General features: G+C 37.6%; 1 protein-coding gene across 1 annotated transcript in view; it reads left to right on the forward strand.

The window, feature by feature from the left end:
- Positions 1-1,794: 1,794 nt before the first annotated feature.
- TTC29 (tetratricopeptide repeat domain 29) overlaps positions 1,795-22,620 on the forward strand; it is a 124,890-nt gene continuing 104,064 nt past the window's right edge. The window contains 5 exon segments of the mRNA XM_032686337.1: positions 1,795-1,909; positions 4,015-4,071; positions 4,074-4,110; positions 7,824-7,907; positions 21,992-22,215. Coding sequence (XP_032542228.1) covers positions 1,846-1,909; positions 4,015-4,071; positions 4,074-4,110; positions 7,824-7,907; positions 21,992-22,215 — 466 coding nt within the window. The 5' untranslated portion in view covers positions 1,795-1,845.

The following is a 22,620-nucleotide window of genomic DNA, read 5'->3' on the forward strand; positions in this document are numbered from 1 at the left end:
GATTTTGACATTTTTGTTTTCCAAACAGTTTTAGCAATAAAAACTAGGTCAAATCTGTGTTAAAAAGTGATTCTTCTGTTGGTGTCAAGCTTCCAACATGAAAAGAGAAGTTACTGAAAAATCTCTGCTCTTTGTGTCCTCTTATAGTTTTGATTTGCACTTAGCAAAAGCTCGTTGGTTCCTTCTCAATATTTCCACCTCTGACCAGCCCCTTGACTCCAAGGAGAACAGTCACTTAGAACAGCTCCTTTCGGACATTTAATTAAGCAGCAGGCTCTCATCAACAGAAAGTGACAGTGTTTTCCACAAGCCAAACATCTTCAGGTTATGTCACTTACTCAGATATTCAGTCTAGTATTTCTTCTACTTGCTCTTTCCCCTACTCAGAAGTCCGAAGGATGCTGGATGGATCACAGGTCCTGAAAGGACAGAGGGCAACAAAGATGATTAAAGAACTGGAGTATCTTTCTTACAAGGAGAGGCTGAAGGAGTGGGCCTTTTTAACCTTGGAAGAGGCAACAGGGGGGACCATCCATGCATATATGTATCTGACGAGAGGGTGCCAAGAGGATGTTCAGGTTCTCTCAGTGTGCAAATAGGATATCGAGAGGCAATGGGCAGAAACTGATTGCACAGGAAGTTCCACCTGAACATGAGGGAAGAACTTTTATCTGTGTGGGTGACCGGAACTGGAACAGATTGCCCAGAGGACATGGTGGAGTCTCCCTCACTGGAGATATTCATAAACCATCTGGACAGAATCCGGGTCATGTGCTCTGGGATGACCCTGCTGGAGCAGGGCGCTTGGACCCAGACTGACCCACTGTCATCCTTCCAGCCTGACCCATTCTGTGAAAGAGAAAGCTTGCTCTCTGCAGGTTCCATGGTGTCATCTGTGACACTGCCCACACTTCCTAGGTATCAGTACAAATTGGCCTCGGCTCTCTGCTTGCCAACTGCAGAAACTCGCTCAGCCTTGACGGGATGCTCCCGTTTGAGACAACTCATTCCGACCGAGCTCCCAGAAAGCACACCAAACCCTCGAGCCGTGCCGATTTCGTCCCAGCTCCCATATTTTCCTTGGGATAAAGCGTACTTCGCGGCTCCCGGGCCCGCCGCCCCTGCCCTGCGGGGATCGCCGGGCCGGTTCCTCCCTAAGGCCTCCCCTGGAGGCCCGGCCCCCAGCGCCGCCCTTCCCCGTCTCCATGGCGAGGCCGCGGGTCTCGGGCCGCCCTGAGGCGCCGCGGGGAGCTCGCCCTGCCGCCGTGCCATGAGCCCAGGTCCGTTCCCCGGGGCACGCCAGCTAATGTGGTTTATATTTATTTGTAAAGAGCCGAGGCAGTGCCGGAGCCAAGGGTGAGGGTGTGTCGTACGGGGCCGGTTCGCAGGTGAAGGGAGAAGCCGGAGCGTCCCCGGGCGGTGGTTGGGAACAGGGAGCAGCGGAGGGCGGCTGGATTCCCGGAGCCACGCGGACGGGCACGTCGGGGCCGTGGCCTCGTCCAGCTTACTTGGAACAAATAACATCCATCCCGCTGGCTATAGATTTCAAGAAAAAAAAATTTTAATCATTTACTTATTACTTCAGTAATAAAGGACGCTCTGACGTCCTTTTATGTTCGAAGACAGCCGCGGGTAGCCACGCCTCGGCTGCTTCCAGCCCTGGGAAACCTTCGGCCTCCAGTCAGGTCCGAGCACGCCTCGGAAAATGTGTGGGAAGGCCTGAGAGGTGGCCAACAGGTTTACTGAAAGGTGCCAGGAAAGGCACAGTTCCAGTCAGCTGGCGTTTTTCCTTCAGCTTCAGTACACCTTGGAGCGATTCCAGCCCGTGGGGAGATTCCCTCCGTCATGTGGTTAAACAGAGCACTTTTTCAGGAACAAACTGCACTGCCTTGTCTTCCGCCTGAATTCCGTGGGTGTTAAGTAAATGAGATGTGGCTTGGGCTTTATAACAAAGGAGTAAGATGTAAAGGGTTAGCAGTCAGCCACGAAAATCTGCGTGACTGTAATAGACGGGTATGTGGCTGATGCCTTCTGCCTTGTGTCTCTGTGGTTGTAATTTACCTGTAAGAATCACAGTTACCTTGGAAATTAGGGAAATGCACCCTCCATATCACTCCGAAAGCAACCTCCCACCTCTAAAGTAGGAGTTAAATTGGCATTGTTATGACGCAGGGTGTTTTTTTTCTTTCCCAAGCTTTGAGTTTGAAATAGGAGTCAGGGCAGTAGTTTTGATCCTTGTGAGGCAGTAATGTACTAAGAAAAATGTCTGCATATGTGCCTCATGTTCGAGTGAAACCTGTGTGCTAGACAATCTATTTTCCCAGAGACTTGATTTCCGTGGGGTGGGAACCTGGAGCGTGTGAGCCAGCAAGGAGGTGCTGTCTGCTCCAGCCAGGTGCCCTGTGGTGGAGCCTAGAGCCACAAAGTACAGATCACAAATTATAGCTCCCTGTTAATAGCTTTTCATGGTTACAGTGGCTCTACTGGGGTCTCCTTTCAGCTGCTTCCCCCTGCCCTTCCTGCCCCATGGCTGCAGCCAGCCAGCTCCTCTGCCTTGCTGGGTTCATCAGGTGCCATTAAGGCATGTATGTTTTCTTTTTCTCACTTAATACCTCAAAACAAAGAGGCTTGTAGAAAGCTTTGCATCTTCTCTGGGCTTCATTATTGTTGTTCCAAAGTTTAATTACTATTTCTCACTGAATAGCATCTTCCCAAAGAGGGGTTTTCCTTTCTATATAGTTCCTGTACACAAACCTGTCATTTTCTATAAGAAGTGTAATCTTTTTTAGTGATGAATGACCCATATGTTTTTATTCTATTGATTTTTTTATTTTCCATAATACACTTCTGTAAAACATCCCTGTCTCTGATTGCAGATAGATTATTATAAATAATATTCTTTCTGTAATAAATGTTATCATTATACTAGGTCCAAAAAAATTACTTAGGAGAAATATCCTATCCTGACATCTTTTCAAACTATAATTGTCTTTGTTATTCAATTCTAAGTAACACAATTAAAAAAATTACTTCATTATAACTGCAGAAAAATACTGCATCAGTGAAATGGCTTTTGATCCCAGAAAGGTTAATATAAAATATCTGCTAGTCTGATGCTGATCATTCAGTAACAAATGATTCATATCTAATAACTATTTCCCATAAAATAAGTTTTGTTTCACTAAATGTAGCAAATAGTTAAATTTTTCCCCCCTTCTTATTGTGTTCTGGTTTTCCATCCCTATTAAAAGTTTGTGCCTTCAGGCCTACCAGCAGGGCATGCAATACCTACATTAAACCAAATTTAAAAGTAAGGGTGCTCCTGCTGCTAACGCCCTCAGATCACAGACATGCAAAATGAAGGAACTGGCAGCTGAAACTTTAATGGTAGGAAGTGTAGTCTGAATACTTGGGGAAAAAACACGGTAGCTCCATATGACAAAAAAGTCCTATTAGCATTTATGTACTTCAAGATGACAAGCTAGACGATTCTACATAACTGTGGGGCTTTGGGCTTTTGTTTTAAGTAAAATCTTGTGTTGTTAGTATAGCATTGCTTACATTCTTTCTTCAAAAGATTGTTACTCTTATGATTATGTAGTATTTGAACATAATACAGTGCCTGTCGTTGTATTGCACACTGTATGTTCCATCATTTGTTCACCTTGTGTATTAATCTAAAATGTTGTTAATACTTGGACCTAGATAGCTTGAGGAAGCACAGGGAATCCCATGCAGGTATGGTTCCTGAATCAGCTGTCCCTGTGCAAATCAAAAGCACCTCAATGAAGGAGAGAAAACCATTGAAGTTAGATCATGACCATTCCTCTGTGTTATATCCTACTGAAGCAACGCTGGGGAGATTTGTGTGGAACTGGAGTTGTGTTTTACATGTAGTCCTCTGGAAATAAAAGAGTGGACTGGGAAGCAGCAAGAGAAGGATAAGAAACTGCATTGCTTGTCTGCCTTGAAGACGTTGTTTCAACTAATGTTGGTTTTGTTTGTTTGTTTCAGTTAAAATGAATGTGTTGCCTCAAGCCATCCTACAAAGCCCAGGGGAGCATCCCAGGTTTGTAAGCAGCCTGTTTGCCCCCCATTAGACTTTGCAAGGTACGTACCTCTTTTCTTTCAAAGCATCGTTTTCACTGTGAATAGCTTCAATCAGCTGTGCCGAGGTGACAAATTCTGTTTGCTTTTCTGCAATATTTAAAACTACAAAAATCAGAGGCAAGGAAATTCTCTTAGGAAAGTTTCAGAATTAAAAATAAAAAAAATAAAAAATAAAATAAAAAACATGTTCTGTTTAAGGTAGGTATTTCATCCTAATTCTTCAAAAGCCCTTTAAAAGCCACAGAAAGTTATTTTCATTTAGCACTGATACAAATGTAGGTCATTAAAAATGTACTTATTTAAATGAAAAAAACCCCAAGATTCTTTTGTTTCATTTGTGTACAGTTTTGCAACTCTCATAATTAATAAAGCTGGCTTGAAAAACGTTATACTGTACTTAATAGCTGAGAGAATTAGCAGCAGTGCATAATACAATCCATCCTCTTCTTGCACATTCCTAGTGTCTTCCTGTTCCTTTGCACTCATTTCCCCTTTTGTCCTCATCAGTGAGTACTGGTCTCTCAGTTTCTTCTCTGCCCTGCTGTGCTCTTTTTCCTGGAATTGCCTCCATTTCAGAAAGAATTGTGGTTATTTTCTCCTTCCTCTTTTCTTTTTTTCCTTTTTTTTTTTTTTCCCCTGATCCTAGCATTCCCCTTAGCCTTTGGCTAAAAGTTCTGGGACATCTCAGAGTTAAGCAGCTGCATGTCCATGTCTAAAAGCAGTAAGGATCCATAAACATCTTATCCTTGTGCCCAGTCTTTCCGAGGGGCTCAAACTGAGATGTGTCCTCTTATGCATTGATGGAGTAAGAACATGTCTTACTGTTTATTTTTTTTTAAATCTTTTATGGCTGGAGCTGTGTTCTCCAGCCATCACTTTTTCCAGTAACTGCATTGCTGGAGAACTCATTCCAGAGGGAGGCAGGAGGCTTGTTCAAGGAGATCCTTTGCGGGAATCCTCCTGAGGTTGTGCCTGTTTGCAGAAAAGAAATATCTGATTCTGTAATGGCCTAGACCATGCTGTAGGTGCCTAGTGATGAGAACAAGACAAGCTCTGCAATTTTGTTTTATCAGAGATCTTGAGAAAGCTGAAGTCTGAGTTAACAGCATAGGCAGTGGGGATAGAAAATTGTGTGAGAATTAGTTTGGTCCTTTATGCGACTCCATTCCGTTATTTGCTTAAAAACCAGATGTATTTATCATTAAATTTAATTTTAGGAAAAAAAACCATTATCTATCTTTTTCCTGTGGAGACTGATAACAGAAACAGTTATAGGAAGACATGGCGAAAATGTTAATTCTGGGATAGGTGCCCACTGGATTAAAATATATTTATCTTTATAAGTGAGTGATTTAAAATTAAATAGGAGGAAATTTACAGGTGAAGTGGACTTTTTAAATGCACTATTTATGAAATACAGTGAGTCATTATGGAAACACTGGAGAACTAAGGCTAAAACAGCTTGGAAAAAGCAAGTGACAACCTGTGGAAGAAAAGAAAGAATGCCTTTTAGCCAGTGCTATCCTCACCTCAGTTCTCTGTGAAAAAACAACGTCCATTCCAAGTCACAGTCTCAGTTTTTCACATAAATTAATTGTACTGTTTCCATTTTAAATAATGATGGAATTTTCTAGTGTGTTTTTTTCTGTGTATCATCTGCCTGCCTTTTCTGTGTTATTGTTACATTAACATCATTGATAATAACAGCCAGGATGAGATAAGTATTTATTATTTTCAGTAAGTTCAATTCTTTATGATGGGTGACCGTGTTTGCAGTTGCATCAATCCAAAACAGGTTATTGCAGAACTGATGTAAACAGTAATTAGTTTGCAAGGTTTTGCTTACGTTTTTTTTTTCCCCTTGGCTGTAGTTGTCTTTCAGCTTGAGGGTGTAACCAATAAGAAGTCAGAAATTTATACCTTGGCGATAAGGCAGGTGACATTTTAAATTGTATATGCTTCTGAGGGCTTTTCCCATTAATTTTTTTAGTTAAAATACCTTTGTGAAGACAATTGAAGACAATACCTTTGTTCCAGCTTGAGATGGTTTTTAACTGTGGTGCAGATAAATTTGCACCAAGGTGATAGTGATGCCTAGGAATTGCCTCTTGTAGTTGACTGTTTCAGTTTGGGGGTTTGGACTTCCACCCCACCAAATATCTGATGAGTTCTCTCCGTACTACTGATGTGAAGAAATCTCATTTTTGCAACCTTAAAGTACAAAGGTCACCCAGGGTTTTTATTTGTGTTGATACTTCATATTTATTTGCCCAGAAATACCGACTTTCAATTTTTCTGTTACCTCAAATGAACTTACAGTATCTTGAAATATATTTTACATCAGTTTAAAATAAACAACAATCACCTCATCTTCATGATCCAAACAACATGACGTATCTCTCTAAATTGTGACTATTTGGGTGTTAAAATTTTGATACTGCTTACGTTTTGGTATCGATTATAACTGAATTTTTATGGCAATATCCACAAGGTGTACATTTAGCAAGATGAGCACAACTCATCTGGACTGTGTTACATGCAGCCTGGAAGCTCAAGCCTCTGCTGGTGCCACTCAGCTGTAGGAAATTCTGGAACAGATTTAAATGAACTGTTTGTGACTGAAGTTTTCACTGTTACATTGTTTTAAATACAGATATGTCAAAATATCGCTGCTTTGCTTAGCTATTTTGTTTTCATTTAAATGAACTTCATGAAGTGTCTTTGGTATTCTCAGAGCAATAAGAAGTATGATGCTTATATTAGCTAACATTATGAAAAGAATTTACTCTCATCACTGTAATGAAAGACAGCAGTGTAAATGCAGACAGAGAAAGAGGAAAGTAATAGATTTATGTGGAACACTAATGTTGAATTTCTTTTATCTCTGAGTGATTAACCAGACAGTCTTTATGCTCTTTTACAGAAGAATAAAAATAAATTCACATTGCTTTTATAAATATAATATCCTCTACAGTCAGGATTTCAGATTCTATTTAAATACACTTTATGGTCAGTAAGTGCATATTATCCTTTGAAGGCATCTCTTGTGTATCAGAGTGGAGATGCAAAGTGATGATGGCTGAAGTGAAAGGTGAAACGATGCACAGTTCAAATTAGATCCATGCATCCTGAAATTTGCTCTTTATTTTAATGCCCTTTGGATTACCCCCTTAGTGGACCACCTTATGCTGCTCAAACTGTGGGAAGTCAAGAGCAGTATTAAAAGACTGCATTGCACCAAGGAAAACATTTTGAATTGGATTTGGGAATTTTTTTGTTGATTTGTTTTCTTTTTTTTTTTTTTAATTTTGAAAAAGTTAAATAAGAAATAGATTGGACCACTCTGGTCCATACCGATAATGCAAAAATGTAATGGTTCTGGGTTTAGGAGGCAGTTTAAATATGGATAGCTTAATCAATTTTTATTGATTTAGCTAATACATGGTTTCTTCTAGTTCAGACTGAAATATCGGATAACCAGATCCTTTAAAGCTAATAGCATCTCTGTTTTCTTTTAGAAATAAAGATTTGAAATAGCTACAGACCAAAAAATTAAAAAGATATTTGTATGTGTTTATAGAATGTCTGATATATTACTTTGTCAATATTTCAGTATTTAGCTCTACTTGGCAATGATAATATATTATACATGCTGCAGGAGTCTGTGTTAGCACCTTACAGTGTTTCTTTTAATTTTTTTCATTTAAATTTAGGATTCATTTGATCAAAGACAAAGATGGCATAGATGATTATTTGGCGAAGAATATCAAAGGGTTGTCAAAACAAGAAGCTGCAGCGTAAGTTGGCTTTTTCGAGGCATTTTAACATCCATAAGTTTATTGTTTCCTTTGTTTCTAGTCATCATAATCATTTAAATTTAAAGTTCCCTAGGCCCTACCCTTTTTAGTTGAACTTGGCATTTAAAAAATTGAAGTTGGTATTAAATAATGATGGTTCATTTCTCCTGATGTTAACTATATCAAAGCGTTTAAATATCTCCTTGGGTTTACTAATTTGGGTGTTTACCAATTATATCACATTTGTAACATTATTGTTAAGATTATGTCAGTAATTATATTTAAACTTGTGCTGCCTTTTTGTTTTGTCTTCTTCTCTTCTTTTTTTCTGAGCCTTTGTGAAACGTCTCCTTTGGGGTGGAAGCTGAGTATACCGACATACACGTTCTTGTAATTTTGAATTACTATTTAGCCAAGCCCAAGTGCTGACTTCTCTAGTGAAGCATTTAATACCCCATTAGTTATTTAAAAAACCAGTGAATGAAAGAAATCTAGATAACTTTTGATTTCTTACAGCTGAGGTATTTACATTTAGAAGTTACAAGAGACCGTGACTGACTTATTCTTCTGCAGTCTTTTAACAGATCTGGGGTTCAGCACCATCAAAATTAATGAAAGAATTCTAACAAATCTGGATTGCTGGTTGCTTAAGTGAGCTGATTTATTTATTCCAATATTTAAATAATAAAAGGATGCATATACAAGGACTCTAGGCACCTTAACAATTAATATTGCAAGATCACCCTTGCTGCATAAAAACTTTCTCTCAATCAGACAGGAATTCAACCAGCTAGTTTCTTGCAAAACATACTTTTTTTCTACTTCCTAGTCTAGGAATGTGCCTGCAAGCCTTTCCTAGGAACTTTCAAATTAAAATCTAGAAAATTACCAAATTTGAGTTTAGAGGTAATAACTTCAGTGGTGTCCCAAAATCGAAACATGTGACACTCAGCCAGCAGACACTCTTTCCTTCTTTTGTGATACATATCCAATTCACTTTTATTTTTACAATGGCAACACGATAAAGCTAATAAGTGTTCTGACAGTGAGTACAGAAATTGTAATGTATCTGGTTTGATGGACAGCAAACTCATACCCCACTTCTTTTATTTTTGAGCTCAGACTAGGTTCAAAGATGGTAGCCTAAAGATTAGTTCAATGATGGAGTTGGGCAGGAACTTGTCAATACATCATCCTAGTGTGTGCAAAGTTCAGTTTGTTCCTTTGTTGCTGTAGGAGAGACTGTTATCACGGTCACAGTCTGTGGGAGAGAGCAGCCCAACAGTGTCAGGGAAGTGCATAAGGTGAGGCAGTGGGAAGTGCTGCATTGCTGCTCTGTCAGGGCAGGTGGTGGATGTGGGACAATTAGCTTTGATCACACCGTTGTGCTAATGGTGCTGGGTGTCAGAGCTGTGTAAATATTCCCTGCTTAAAGGGAAGAAAACAAAGATTGCTCGGGTGACTACTCAGTTCTGTAAGGAACTGATCCTTCCTGAGCAAATACTTTGTTGACAGAGGTCCCGTCCCCTGAATTAAAGGTGGTGTAGTTGCTCTGTGAGGAGGGAAGAAGTATCAGACCTCAGGGAGCAAGCAGAGAACTGGGTACACTCACTTATTGCCACCCTAGTCCCACACAGAGCAGCTCTGCAGGGCTGCTCTGCTCATTACACTGCAGCAATTGTCTCAGGCTGACTTGCCTTCCCTGGGAGCTGTCTCAGTCTTCAACCCCAGTGGGCTTCTACGCACCATGCAAGGGACAGGAGTGTTCTCTCTGTGGTGATTACACAGGAAGTCACTGCTATTTTAGGAAGGCCTTGGGGCTTCAAAGTGCATTTTGCAGCTCTGATTTGATCAGGTCAGCCTTTTACTGCCATTAAAAAACCCAAATGAACAAAAAAACCAACACAAAAGGTCCTATATGATTTTTCTTTTTATATCCAAACCATGAGTCTGGAGGTCGTGGAAGAGGAAACCAGCAAGGACATCCACAATGCAGTGAGAATTTAATCATCTGTTCTGCAATGCCTACACAAAGTGGGGTGTTCCCTTACAGTTTTGTAATATGCTGTTTTTCAAAGTTATCAAAGTTATCAAAGCCTCTTAGAAGATTAAACTGAAATATCATATGTATGCTGCTTTATTTCTATGGAGATTTTTTAAGTACCTCTTTTAAAAGGTTATGTTCATGTTCTGTATAATTAATTCTTCTTGGAATTTTAGCTTTTGATAATAGGACAGCAGTTACAAAAGTTCTCTCTCTATATATAATTTACTAATGCTCTTCCATAAACCTGATAAAATCATTTGAGAGCAAACAAATGGTAACAAACTAACTACACAGTTATATTAGTACTTTAGTTAGAAGTATAGTACTTTAGTTAGAAGAAACTAAACACATCAACTGTAATTTAAAACCAATTTATAAAGTAAGGGAATGCCATATGTGTAAATGATCTTCCTGACCTCAGTGTAATGCTTAGTATGTACGTCTCAGCAGACAATGGATGTTTTTATTTTAAAAATTATCAGAGATGAGTTATGATATGCTGTGTAGGGATTTTTTTTTTAATATTATGTCCATCTGAGAAGTAGATTATTGCACTTCTTTACAAAAAGACTGGATTTTCTTCTTTTGCCACCTATACTTTTTTTAACTTAATGTGTCAGTGATTATTTTGTCAAGATAAATTCTTGGAGCCATACTCCTGCTTAATATTATACACCCTTTTTTTTTATATGTATGTTAGACAGAAAACAAATTTATCATCTTCTAAATTAAGGAATGTCTGAGTAGTATCATGTTTATGGAAACAAGCCACATTCTTTAAAGCTCTTCCCTAAAATTGTACCCTTCATAATATTCTTTAAAATGAAGATATACTAGTTTCTTCATAGTTAAAGGGAAAAAAGGTTGCAGTTGTTCTTGTATTGTACAGTATTTGTTCCAAACTTCATCAAAAGAGAAGAATTCCATTAAGTGTGCTCACGATATAGCCTCTTTTTTTTTCCTGAGGAAAAATGTGGAGTTGTTTTCAGGGTTTTTTTGTTCATAATAATTTTTTTATCCCAGGTTGATATGACAGAAGTGGGAGAAAAAAAATAGTGCTTAAGAAAGATATTACTTTAATGATATTAAAACAAAATATTGCTTTGTTTTTTCATCGATTTTGCTTTGCTTCCTTCTCAAAGAGCTTAACTTGAAACAAGAAGTGAATGTGGTACAAGAAGGTGGAAATGGAAAAAAAGTAAAGTTTCCTGTTAATGGAGAATGTGAGTGCTTTCTTGCCACAGAACTAGGCTTCTGAGGAGGTTGGCTGACTCCACTGGCCTTTAGTGTACTTTCCCTGATACCTTCTGTTCTTAGTCTTGACTCACCAAGTCATCAACAGCTCAAAATCAGATTGCAGTAAAAATTAAAAACAGTCCTTATGACCGAACTAAGAGTCAAAAAGTTCACAGTGAACTGTGAAGTAAAGACTTTTTCATCAAGAGATTGATTCCAGAGTTGAATCTTCAAATGAGTTTGGAGCCTAGAACGGGCTAGAATTTGATGTTGTCGTTGCTGCTTCCTGATCTTTTTGTCAGGGTCAGAAAGATCAAGTAACAATTCTCTTTTCTTCATCCAAATTAAAATTGTCCAAAGATGACCATATCATGAAAAAAGAGTTAAAGACTAGAAAGAGAGACTTTGAAATCTATTTAATGAGAGGAACAGCTTTGCTTAGCAGTAACAAAAAAATATTGCATTAGTGATGTTACTAGATGTATTCTCAATACATTTGAATTGGATGATCGAGTTCTACTGTCCTCAAAACTCTGGTTGTCAGATGACATCTAATTTATTATAAAGAGACAGTAAAGACTGACCTAGATATGCAGAAAATTTGTATTTGTGTTTTCTGTCTCATGAGTTGTGGATTGGTGTGTTATGGAAAGCTTGCCTTGGTAAATTGGTGTCAGTAAAGACACGCTCTGATACGACACTTTTCAGGCAGGAGACAAGACTATTTTATATGCATTCTGTCAGATGTTTTTGAGATGTAGTGAGTTGTCCTGCTTGGAATTGTCCAGTGGCTGGTCCACTTCAAGATTAGCTGGAACAGAAAAAGGCAAGTGGGCTGTGACCCCCAGAGCAGTTGTCGGCCGTCTCTGCTAATACAGGATTGACGATCATTAAGCTACTTTCCAAGCTGTATAGAGCAAAGTGGAACGTGACATTTTTGCTATAGCAGTGATGACTGATGAATATAATAGCAATGCCTTGCTTTCATGAATTTTGTCCCTCCCTGCAGAATAGCAAAGGGATTTTCACCTAACTGATCCAGAGGACTAGGTTAATCACCCCATATTATAAATGGAAATAATTAAGATGAAGTAATGCAATTAGTGGCGCTCCATCTTTTAGGATTCAGATAACTGCTTTAGAATAAGGTAAATGTAACTTTTGAAGCACCTATTTTTCTCCATTGCTTATAGAGAGAGCTCAGGGTGACCAGCTCAGATGTAGACATGTACATTTACCACTGAATCCCACACTGGAGAACTATGGAATTTTGAAAGCTTTAAAAAAGATGGGATAGAAGTCTTAGAGTTGTGTTCTCTAATTCTTGAGGCAGCAGTTCTGCAGGAAGCTGTCCAGTCCAGAACAGAAGTGACCTGGCAACCATTTTAAATCTTCTCTTGGTGCCATCTGATGAAAGATTATGTTTTCATTTTCCAGTCAGAGGATTAAAAGGGACAAATTATTTAGTACCCTCCCCACTGCCCAAGTTTCTGCTGTTTTGAGTGTCAGTATCAGCTAGGTAGAGTTAAGGAAAAAAGATGTGGTGAAACTTTTGAGGGATTAAGTGTTAGATAAATTCATGGAAATAAATTATTTAATTCCTACATCCTTACACAGTTGACCTCTGCATATGTCCTCCAAGACTAAAGAGGGAGAAAGTTCCTCAGCTGTTTAGAGGCCAGAATGCTCTGGACAGTCCACTGAAGGAGAAGAATGGGGTTTGTGGGCTGGTGGAAAGGAGAAGACCTAAACTGAAGAGTGTTTTATTCTGTATTTTCATCATAGCCATGATGAACTAGTAAGCCTTACTATTAGACTGGGCTTCTGATGTTGTCCTGCGTTTATAAGGTATTTAAATCATGAGAGTTTCAGCACTCAGATTTATTTGCTTCTTTATTTGTTCATATTCTAGTCTTTTGCATTGACAGACCAGTTCTTTAAGGAAGCAGAACACAAATAAGCTGACTGTGGATTGGATAAATCCATACTTTTTAGTAGCTGTCACTCCTATCAAATAAATTAATGAGGTGACTTCTTAGGTGATCTGTGAAGTCTTTTATTCAGAAAAATCGATTGGGACCTTTTTTCATTGACATCATATTGCCATGTTTTCTTTTTCCCAACCTGAAATCTTTACTGGTGCTTCCCAGTTTGAACATGCTTAATTTAGGCTTGGGAATTTTGTGTTGTAAGGTGGATCTGACCATTTCTGTGTTATTAAGTGAGGCTCTCAAGGGATGGGGGAAGGGGCTCTGCCAAGAATAAGAGTTAGGAAAAATATCTTGTTGGTATGGAATTAAGGCAAGGAAGGAAGAAGGGCGGCTGCTCTTGCTAAAAAGCTTGCAAAAGGCAATTTCAGGCACAGACAGATAATGTGTAGGTGCAGATTCTGCTTTTCCTTTGTATTTCAGTTCTCAGTTGCACAGTAATTGGTTCTAGTGATGCACTGATTTGAGCTGCTTCCATTTCTTCTGTGCATAACACTATGAAGACAGAGGGAGAGAGGAGAGCTCAAGGCAGCTAAAGAAGGATGTAGCAGCAAACAGAGAAAGAAATAAACTTCCTTCCCTTTCCTGTTCAGGTCTTAGCAAGATTTTGCTCTTCTTCCTACTGTCAACCTTTGGATAGGACCTTTAAGCACCTTATGACCCTCTCTGTTCATATTACTGTGGTTGAGAACTGGTGGAATGATGTGTCAACTCATTTACATTTTATGGGGATATTTCTTCACTTTTAGATACTAAAAACCATGGAAAAGAGTAAATCAGAATAAAAGAAATGTATCCTTTCATAGTAAAAGAAATTTTAAATTAAGGCACTCTATCCGAAACTCCCTGCTGGTTGTGGAAAGGGAGATGGCACAAGTCACTTAGTGAGCTAGATGATAAATTTTAAATTTCTTTCACAATATTATTTAAATATGTATTTTTTTCTGTCTGAATAATTCCTAACAATCTTGCTTGCCATGACCAGGATTCGATGTTTATTAAACAACTTTCAAAAAGAGATTTTAGCACTTGGAGGCACACATCGGTTTTGGTCAGATGAATGATCTCTCTGTAAATTTTGGGCCTGATAAGCATATTATTTACTGTAATTAGGCAGTGATCTAAAGAACAGAACTGTGTAGGAAGCAAATGATTCGCCTTTCCTAGAGAAACTTCTCTGTGCATTTGTGTAATGTGAAAGGTTTTTCTTGAAAAGGTTAAAAAAAGTTCTAATCAACTTCTGTACATTATGTAGAACTTCATTTTCTAAACTCTGCAAAAGAAAGTTTCATATTTAATGGGAAATCATGAATTATTCCATTTATTATCTACTTCCTCCTTTCAAAGACATGATCTGGATAAAAGGCGGGGTGAATAATTTCAAAAAATACAATACATTTTTAATGGGAAGGTGCAAACTACAGATTCTCATGACTATTAGCAAGTATAGAGGAAACAGAATTTTACTTGCAAAAACTCATCAAACTCTTGCAAAGATAAAATACATGACATACTTTAATAAAGAAGAACACAGCGAGCTGAAGTTTTTCTTTTTTTATGTAACTTGTTGTTTTTACTAAGTTTGGTCTTATGGTTTTCTAGTGCTTTCATTTCTCAATAGTTCAACAATATTTAGTACTGAAGATAATATACCAGCAATACACAACTGACTTCTATTTTTAAAACACTCCAGAAAGGTGAAGCATCTCTAACACACAAAAAAAGCCTGAAATAAAGACTGTCTAATCTGCCCTAGTACAATCAAGACTTCCTAATAATTTTCACAGTGAAAATTATTCTGCCTTCTGCATTGTGTAAAATCCTCGCTTTTCCTTTCCTCTTAATCTCCATGTGGTCTGTTTATCCTTAGACTCCTGAGTAAGTTCAGCTGGGGGCTTGATGACAGATATCCTAAACAAAAGCAAAAATACTGTGGGAATTGTTCATAGCAATACTGTAATAATGCATAGCCTTGTATAGGGTTTTATGATAATTCGTAACATCAGCTTGAGAAGATACAGAAAGTAAATAATTATGATTATCTGTTTTGCACACTGTGAAAGAAACTTGCAGAAAAATTTAACAACTTCTTTTATATTGTGCAAGTCAAACAGAAAGGGTTCCAAGCTCAGACGTTTCTAGCTCTCAGCCCACTAGGTCAGCTCTGAAATAAAAAAGTTGAAAATACTTCATTTTGATAAATAATAGTCCCTAAAATATGGTTGGAATTACTTTTTCTTAAGGAACATTATTAATTTAGAAAGAAAAGCAGAAATATTAATGAAGATAATGGGGTTTTTTCTGATTATGCTTGAAATAATCACAGGTGTGTGTGCTTTTGTATGATGAACATTTTTATAAGGGTAGCGCTTTCATCTTTATTTTTAGTATTTTCTTTGCATTTGTGTTTAGGGACAGAATGTTCCAAAAGTTCACCGCTAAATTTATATTTCCATTTTCTGGGTTAATGAGGATTCTTAATTGTTACAGTACTTACATCCGTTTTAAAATACTTTTTTCTGTGTCATCCTTTGATGTTTATAATTGATTAATTTTTCATTTTATGTAGCTTTGAACAAAAGGAAGCGAGTTCAATATATGTGTTCTTTGCGGGCTCCTACTGACAGGTTATGCATCCCCCTTTGATTGCATGATTTGGGTTAAAGTGTGGTTTGACAACAGTGACTGTGAGGCAGTAGATGAAAAATACTACATTGCTTATGCTGAAAGTTATTGTACCTGCATATATGGTATAAAGTACCTCCTTTTTATATACACTTTGTTTTCGTCCTTCTAATAATAGTTGTGGATACATAGCTCTATGAAGCTTTTCCTATTTAAAAAATCTGAGTTGTTACAAAAGTCTGTTTCAAGGGATGTTTCTCCCCTGTCATGATGTGTACAAATTTTCATGCAATAGTTTATATTTTTAATTTAAATAGGAAATTCTTTGTATAACATTTCAGGGTTTGGTGGATTTTATGTTTTATATAACTTGATAATTTGGAATTAAAAAGCATGCACCTCATCCCAGTATAATTTAATTCTCAGCCTTGGCAGTAAAAAATTCTAAAGTGTAAGCTAACAGTCTATTACTACTTAATGGCATTTACTGTACTGTCATATCTTTTTTTAATGACATTACTATAGTCTACAATTTAACATATTACCATCCAGTAAATATTTCATTAAAAGAAAAATATTTAAACGGACGGTCTTTAAACTGGGATTGAAGAGGCTGTGCCCTGATGCAGCTCAACAGCCTTGTGTCAGCAGCAGTATGTGGTGAAAATGTGCTGAGTACCTTGACGGTCTGAGGGCTTGACTTCCCAAAGTGCTTTTGGAGATAAATTTTCCCACAGAGCCGAGACGCTCACATGACTCAGATATATTTTTCAGTGAGCTGTGACCCTGCTTCTGGTGGACTGCAGCCCACAGACATGGCAGTGTAGCCCTCAGCAGTGTGAGGACATGGTTTACACCGCTGTGACCTGGGGCACTGAAAGCAGCAGGCAAATCTTCAGCTTCCATATTTGCCAAGTATTTGCTCGAGTGCTTTCTGTGTTCAGCAGTTCCCTGGAGAAATTTTAACTATATTTTAGATGTGGGTCACCAACGGTGTTGCCAAACCGTTCTTGTTTTTTGGCTGTCCAGCTAAAATTAAATAATAATTCCTCTTTCAGTTCTTAGGCAGAGAAGCCTGAATTTGTAAACTCTTACAGCATGTTTGGCTTTTTTTGTGTTTTGTAGAGTATATTTGATTTTACTTAATGCATATATTTTTCAAATTTTAGTGAGGAAATTCTGGCGTCCCCCTGTTTATGGTTTGTTTGTTTGTTTGCATATAGGTTAAGCAAAATGTAGTAAAGTGTTCACATATTTTATGTAATTTTAATTTACTTGTAGATTTATAGACAGGAAATGTGGGTAAAGTAAAATAAATTTGTTTAAATGAATTTAAGCAAAAATGTCTTGATAATTTTTTCATAATTTTGTGATGCTTATCTAAGGCATTTATATCAGTCACTGACTTGCCAACTGCAGAAGGAAATCCCAAGTGGATGAAACCTATTTGAATACAGTTTTTAAATATTATAATAATTGGTAGAGTAATTATTTTACACTGAAAGTACACTTTAATATTTTATATACTACCGTTGTTTAATCCATGCCGTTTTGTGCTTTACAAAATGGGATTGCTACAGTACATTTGTATTGTAATCAGCAGCTGGAATTAACCAGAAGTACTAATTAAATCCTACAAAATCTTAATATCCGAAACCTGATATTAAATATATATCTATAAATCTGCCATCTGAAAATAGTAGATTTTAGGACTTATTTTGCATGCCTGTAATTGGCTACACCAGACAGGAGGCATGGAGAATTAAGCTCATGATAAATGATTCTGTTATGCTGTACTGACTGTTTTGATTATTTCTAGCACCAGTACCTGCCTCTTGGCCTCCTAATTTCTTTTTTTTTTCTTTTCCCTCTTTCAATATAAAAGGTAGAATGCAAATAGTCTTATTGTGCAGGATTTTAAGGTAATGTTGTATGGTGCTGTCCTGATCTCCCAGCATTGCATAAGAGTCTCATAAAAGTATATTACTTTAACATAGGAAAGTCCTTGGGAGTGGAACAGTGTAATTTCGTGAGCCTCACTTGAGGGTTACTATTTATTTTGCACTGGTAAAGGCAAATTAGAGTCAGGTTCCTGTGATTCCTCAGCATGACTCTAGATCACTTTATAATAGCAATGATAATAATAAAAAGAAATCCGTATAAGAAAATTACATAAGTAGCTTTGTAGTTTAAGAAAAAAATTAAAATGCCTGTAGCAATATCCAGGTACTCTTAAAGTAGAGTGTTAACAACAGCAGTGCCTTTTCAAGCTCCCAGGTCCGCGTTCAGTAAGTAGCTCCTTCCACATGACACAAAAACCATCACCTATAACATGGTGCCACTAAAATGGCAACTTTAACTTTTGGTGGTTGTTTATTTGGTGATAAAAATTCTTGTGGCACGCAACCCGCCCATGACACAGAGACAGAAGCTCACCGAATTTTTCAGCCCCTTGTGACAGAATATTGCATCACAGAAACTGCTGACGTAGGACAAGCGCGTGACACCTCACCAGGTCCACTTGGACCTCATTTCATTGTGTTCCCCAGCCTGTGTAAATAAAACATGGAGCAACATCACAGGGTTTCAGCAGTGACAGAGCTGACTGTCCAGGCAGAGGATTCTCAGTCTCAGCTGGGTCTATGATAAGTGTTGTGGTTCTCATCTGTTGAATTTCATGGATTCAAAAAAACAAAACAAACAAACAAACAAACAAAAACAACTCTGGTTTGAATTAAACCCAGATTAATCGGTAGCTTTGTTTCAACCATAAATACAGAGATATGCTCCCGAATTCGTTACGAAGTTAGTTTGCTTTTAAAAAAAATCCATCTGAGATCTCTTTCTCCTGGCGAGCACACGCGATCACGCGAAAAGGGGAAGAGGACTTCGGGTTTACATTCACATCACGGTTCAGTTTTAAAATTAAACACGCTTAACATCGCCAAACCGTTAAATGACCTCGTTCTAGTTCGACTCCTTCGCTCGCTTGCAGGCGGCAGTGCGGGCAGGACGAGCGTGTCCGTGTCGCGGTGCCCTGTGCGGGGGCACGGCCAGGGGACCCTTTGTTCCGCCGCGCTGCCGGCGCCGAGGTCCGCCTGTCCTGCCTGCAGTTTCCCACATTTCCAGTAGATGCCCCCAGAGACCATTAAACCCCTTGAACGGCTCCGCTCCAACCAGAGGAAAGGGCAGTCTCTTCCCATTTCGCTGCTGGAAGTAACATAATTGTCCAAAGGAAACCTGAAGTCGGCGCGGAAGCAATGCGGAAAAACAAACTCAACTTGTTTAATAGTAAATCATAATTTATTAGGTTGTAAGGTTCAAAATGCTTGGTATAAACAATTTTATTACAGTAGTAGAAACATACTGTTAACAGTTGGATTTGATGAAATAAATGATAGATCATAGAATATCCTGAGTTGGAAGGGACCTTAGTAATCAGTTTTTGATGTTGATATCACAAATCAAGTAATCTTTGGTTATCCAAAACATGAGGTGCTCTGTTTAACCTTAGATTTCATGACATCGTAGGAAGCAGGATGGAAAGGATTTTGAGTATTTATAGTTTATCACAAGGTATCATGAAAAGTTTACTTCTGTCACCTACATCACGCCTCTGTTCAAAAGAACTGTTTGTTGGGGGGAAAAAAGGGCACCGGAATTTTCATCTGGAAGCACTTTATAACGATTTCAGAAGTCATTGCCATGTCGAGCTCTCTTAGGTGGCACAAATACCATTCATCCCCGTGATATCATTAATCTCTTACCCTGTTTTATTGTTTGTGTGAGATCAGTCACTTGTGTCTTATATATTACAGAAAGTTAAGGAAACAACTGTAGTAATATTTTCTGTACATAACTGAGAGATTACTTTTATTTTTATGCTACTAAATTTGAAGGGTTAAACAGTAGATAGCTTCATTGCTAAAATGAAGCTAAAATCAGTTCTTTTTGCCTCAGAAAAAAATGTGCTCTGTACAGTATGATTACTTCAGCATTATTTCAATGTCTTCATTAATTGGAATGGGATTTATTAAAAGACTATTGACACTGATTTTTAAAACTGATGTGTTTTACTATACGCTTTGTTTCCCTTTATTGGTTTGTTAACAATGCTTTCTAGTGGGGAAAATGTGCTTTGAATTCAAGTAAAATGCATCAGTCTACAGAAAATAACATGTTACATGGACACAGTTTTTCAATTTATATGAATCTCGATGCTGTGCTCAGTGAGTATGCAGTGAGTGATAAAAATTAACTGAATGATATTGTGGTTAGTCACTGTTAAGATCTTTTAGCATTGCTTTTTTGTTTACTTCCAATATATCTAATGATCTAATGCGTTCACACATACATATATAGATCCCACTGTATAAATAAATATGCATGTATGTGTGCCTGCTATGCAGATTGTTATTCCACTGCTCTGAGTTATATTAATGTAGGATCCAGTCCTAGGCCTTTGGAAGTTGGTAGAAATTTTTACTTATATTCTTCAATCTTTTGTTAGTTAGATAGAATTTTAAAACAGAAAAAAAAAAAGAAAGTATTCCATGTATAGAATAGAGAATACATGGCATGGTATTAGCATAATATCTTCACAGTATTTTTAAGCTATATACTGTGCATTTGCTGTATGTCAAATATAGTGTATTCTGGCAAATTAAAATTTAAATGTTTAAAGATATTTCTCATTTACTTTTCTAAGGTAAATGTTGCAAATGTTTTCTGGTGCAGAACAGTTTCATCTTTTCCCTTGACTGAGCTATATGTGCTTTTCAGTCACAAAAACCATCTCTTCATATATTAAACATAAATTCAGTATTATCTAGTCTATATCATATCAGAATTATTTAATATTTTTATGTTCAGTTCTGCAACTGAAATGTAAAAAATACATTGTGAAGGATTAATGTGCATCTGTGTAGTAAGAGATTTTATTTTGATTGTGGGAAATATGAAATAATGCAGATTATTTGTTTCTTACAACTTACATTGCTGTTTATTTCATTGCCATCTAGCTAAGAAGTTTTTCACATCACTTCCATCTTACCAGCATTGTTGAAGAACTGCAGAGGCTCTTTTCAGGCTTGAAGTATTAGTCTCATTAGGCTATTATTTAGTATGAAATCATCTGAATTTATTGCATACACTATAAATCTCAGTTTTCAGAATTCCATATTTATTTTAAAGCTGCTGAGAATTTGAATTTAAATAAATTTTAGTCTAAAAAGACAGTCTTGAAAACAGTTTGGAAACTTAATGGAATATACAAAATAGAAATAACACATCTGGGTCCTTGCCATTTTACTGGGACAAAGGTTTGTTTTCCCACACTAGGTACCTCTGTCTGCAAACCTTTACATCTGTACCTTAGTGTTGCAGGCAGTCCCATTGGACTCATAGTTTTCCCCAGAATAGGACACAATGATTGTTTCATGCCCTGTAAAAGAAATATTTTTATTATTTCCATAAATAATACCTCAAAAGATATATTACCTCTTGAGAATATTTGATTACACGACTTTTTAATATGGACATCTTATCAGAGTTTATGAATGAGATAAACTTTGATATAAATTCATCACAGCATCATTTGAGTGTAAAATTAGGGAGAAATTATCAAACTTTTGTATCAGTAAACCAGTCCCAGCTGAAGTTATATGCTAAACAGAAGCAAAATAATATCTAATGATTATGTTTCTGGCGTAGCATTTGTCTGACGTTTTAAACCAAGCCATCATGTCCTACAGCAAAACTATTTAACATGTACGTTGTTTTGACATGTGGAATGTGCCTCATTTTTCCCTGTGCACTGTCTTAAAGCAAACTAAGAGTTCATTGTGATTTCATGAACTAATGTAAACACGTTTTTTTTTTTTTCCCATCAGACAGCCTTTTTTACCAAATACCAGCTGAAGAATACCAGTGTATTTTTTTAACGTGTTTTCAAAAAATACATATACAGGCATTTATTCATTATTGCCATATTTACTTCCCTGGGGTATGGCATTTGCAATCGTATTATAACAGATCACTTTTTGAGCGGGGGAAATACATACCCATTCCCTGCTGCTGAACTGCAGAGGTCTCTTCTTGAAAGCTGTTTTAGTTATCTGTACTTATTTGGTGAGGTGGAGAACAGAATACGGGTTTAAAGGCTTAAAATCTCTCTTTCTTATTCCCAGGAACAGGAATTCATACACGAAGAACATCTGCATAGACATGCTGCGACGGGGTTATCACAAGTCCTTCTCCGAGCTCTTCACTCTGATACAGAAGTGGAATGCCTTGAGGGAGGCTGCAGGGCCTGGGTCAGCCATATGGCATGAGAAGTCCCTGGAGGAGCAGCCTGATAAGCTGGATCAGCTTTACCACTTCCTGACCAGGGCTGAGGCAGCCCAGCGAGCAGGTAAATGGGGGGATTGTGGGTAGCGGAGCAGCGGGAGCCGCAGCCGCGAGTGCCTGGGGGGAAGCTTCCAAATTGTTTCATGTATGAATTTGAAGCGTTACTGCATCTTAGCACATTTCAGCCTTCGTCAACTAAGCTGTATTTATAGAACAGATGATTAGGAGCCGCAGTTATCAGGAGAGGTTTTGTGAAGGAAACGAAGAGGGAAAAACCTGTAGTGTGCATTATGACATCATCAGAAATGTTTGATGTATTTATAGCTTTGATAACATCTCAATTATTTGCTAATAGTTTCATTATTTGTTGGGGTTTTTTCCTACTGATTTGAGTAGCTGGTTTTGTATTAGAAAAATTTAATAGGTGAAATGCTGTTTCATACAGTAATAGTTTTATAAATCTGATTTT

Source organism: Chiroxiphia lanceolata, chromosome 4 (assembly GCF_009829145.1).
Source record: "Chiroxiphia lanceolata isolate bChiLan1 chromosome 4, bChiLan1.pri, whole genome shotgun sequence".
Lineage (NCBI taxonomy): Eukaryota > Metazoa > Chordata > Aves > Passeriformes > Pipridae > Chiroxiphia > Chiroxiphia lanceolata.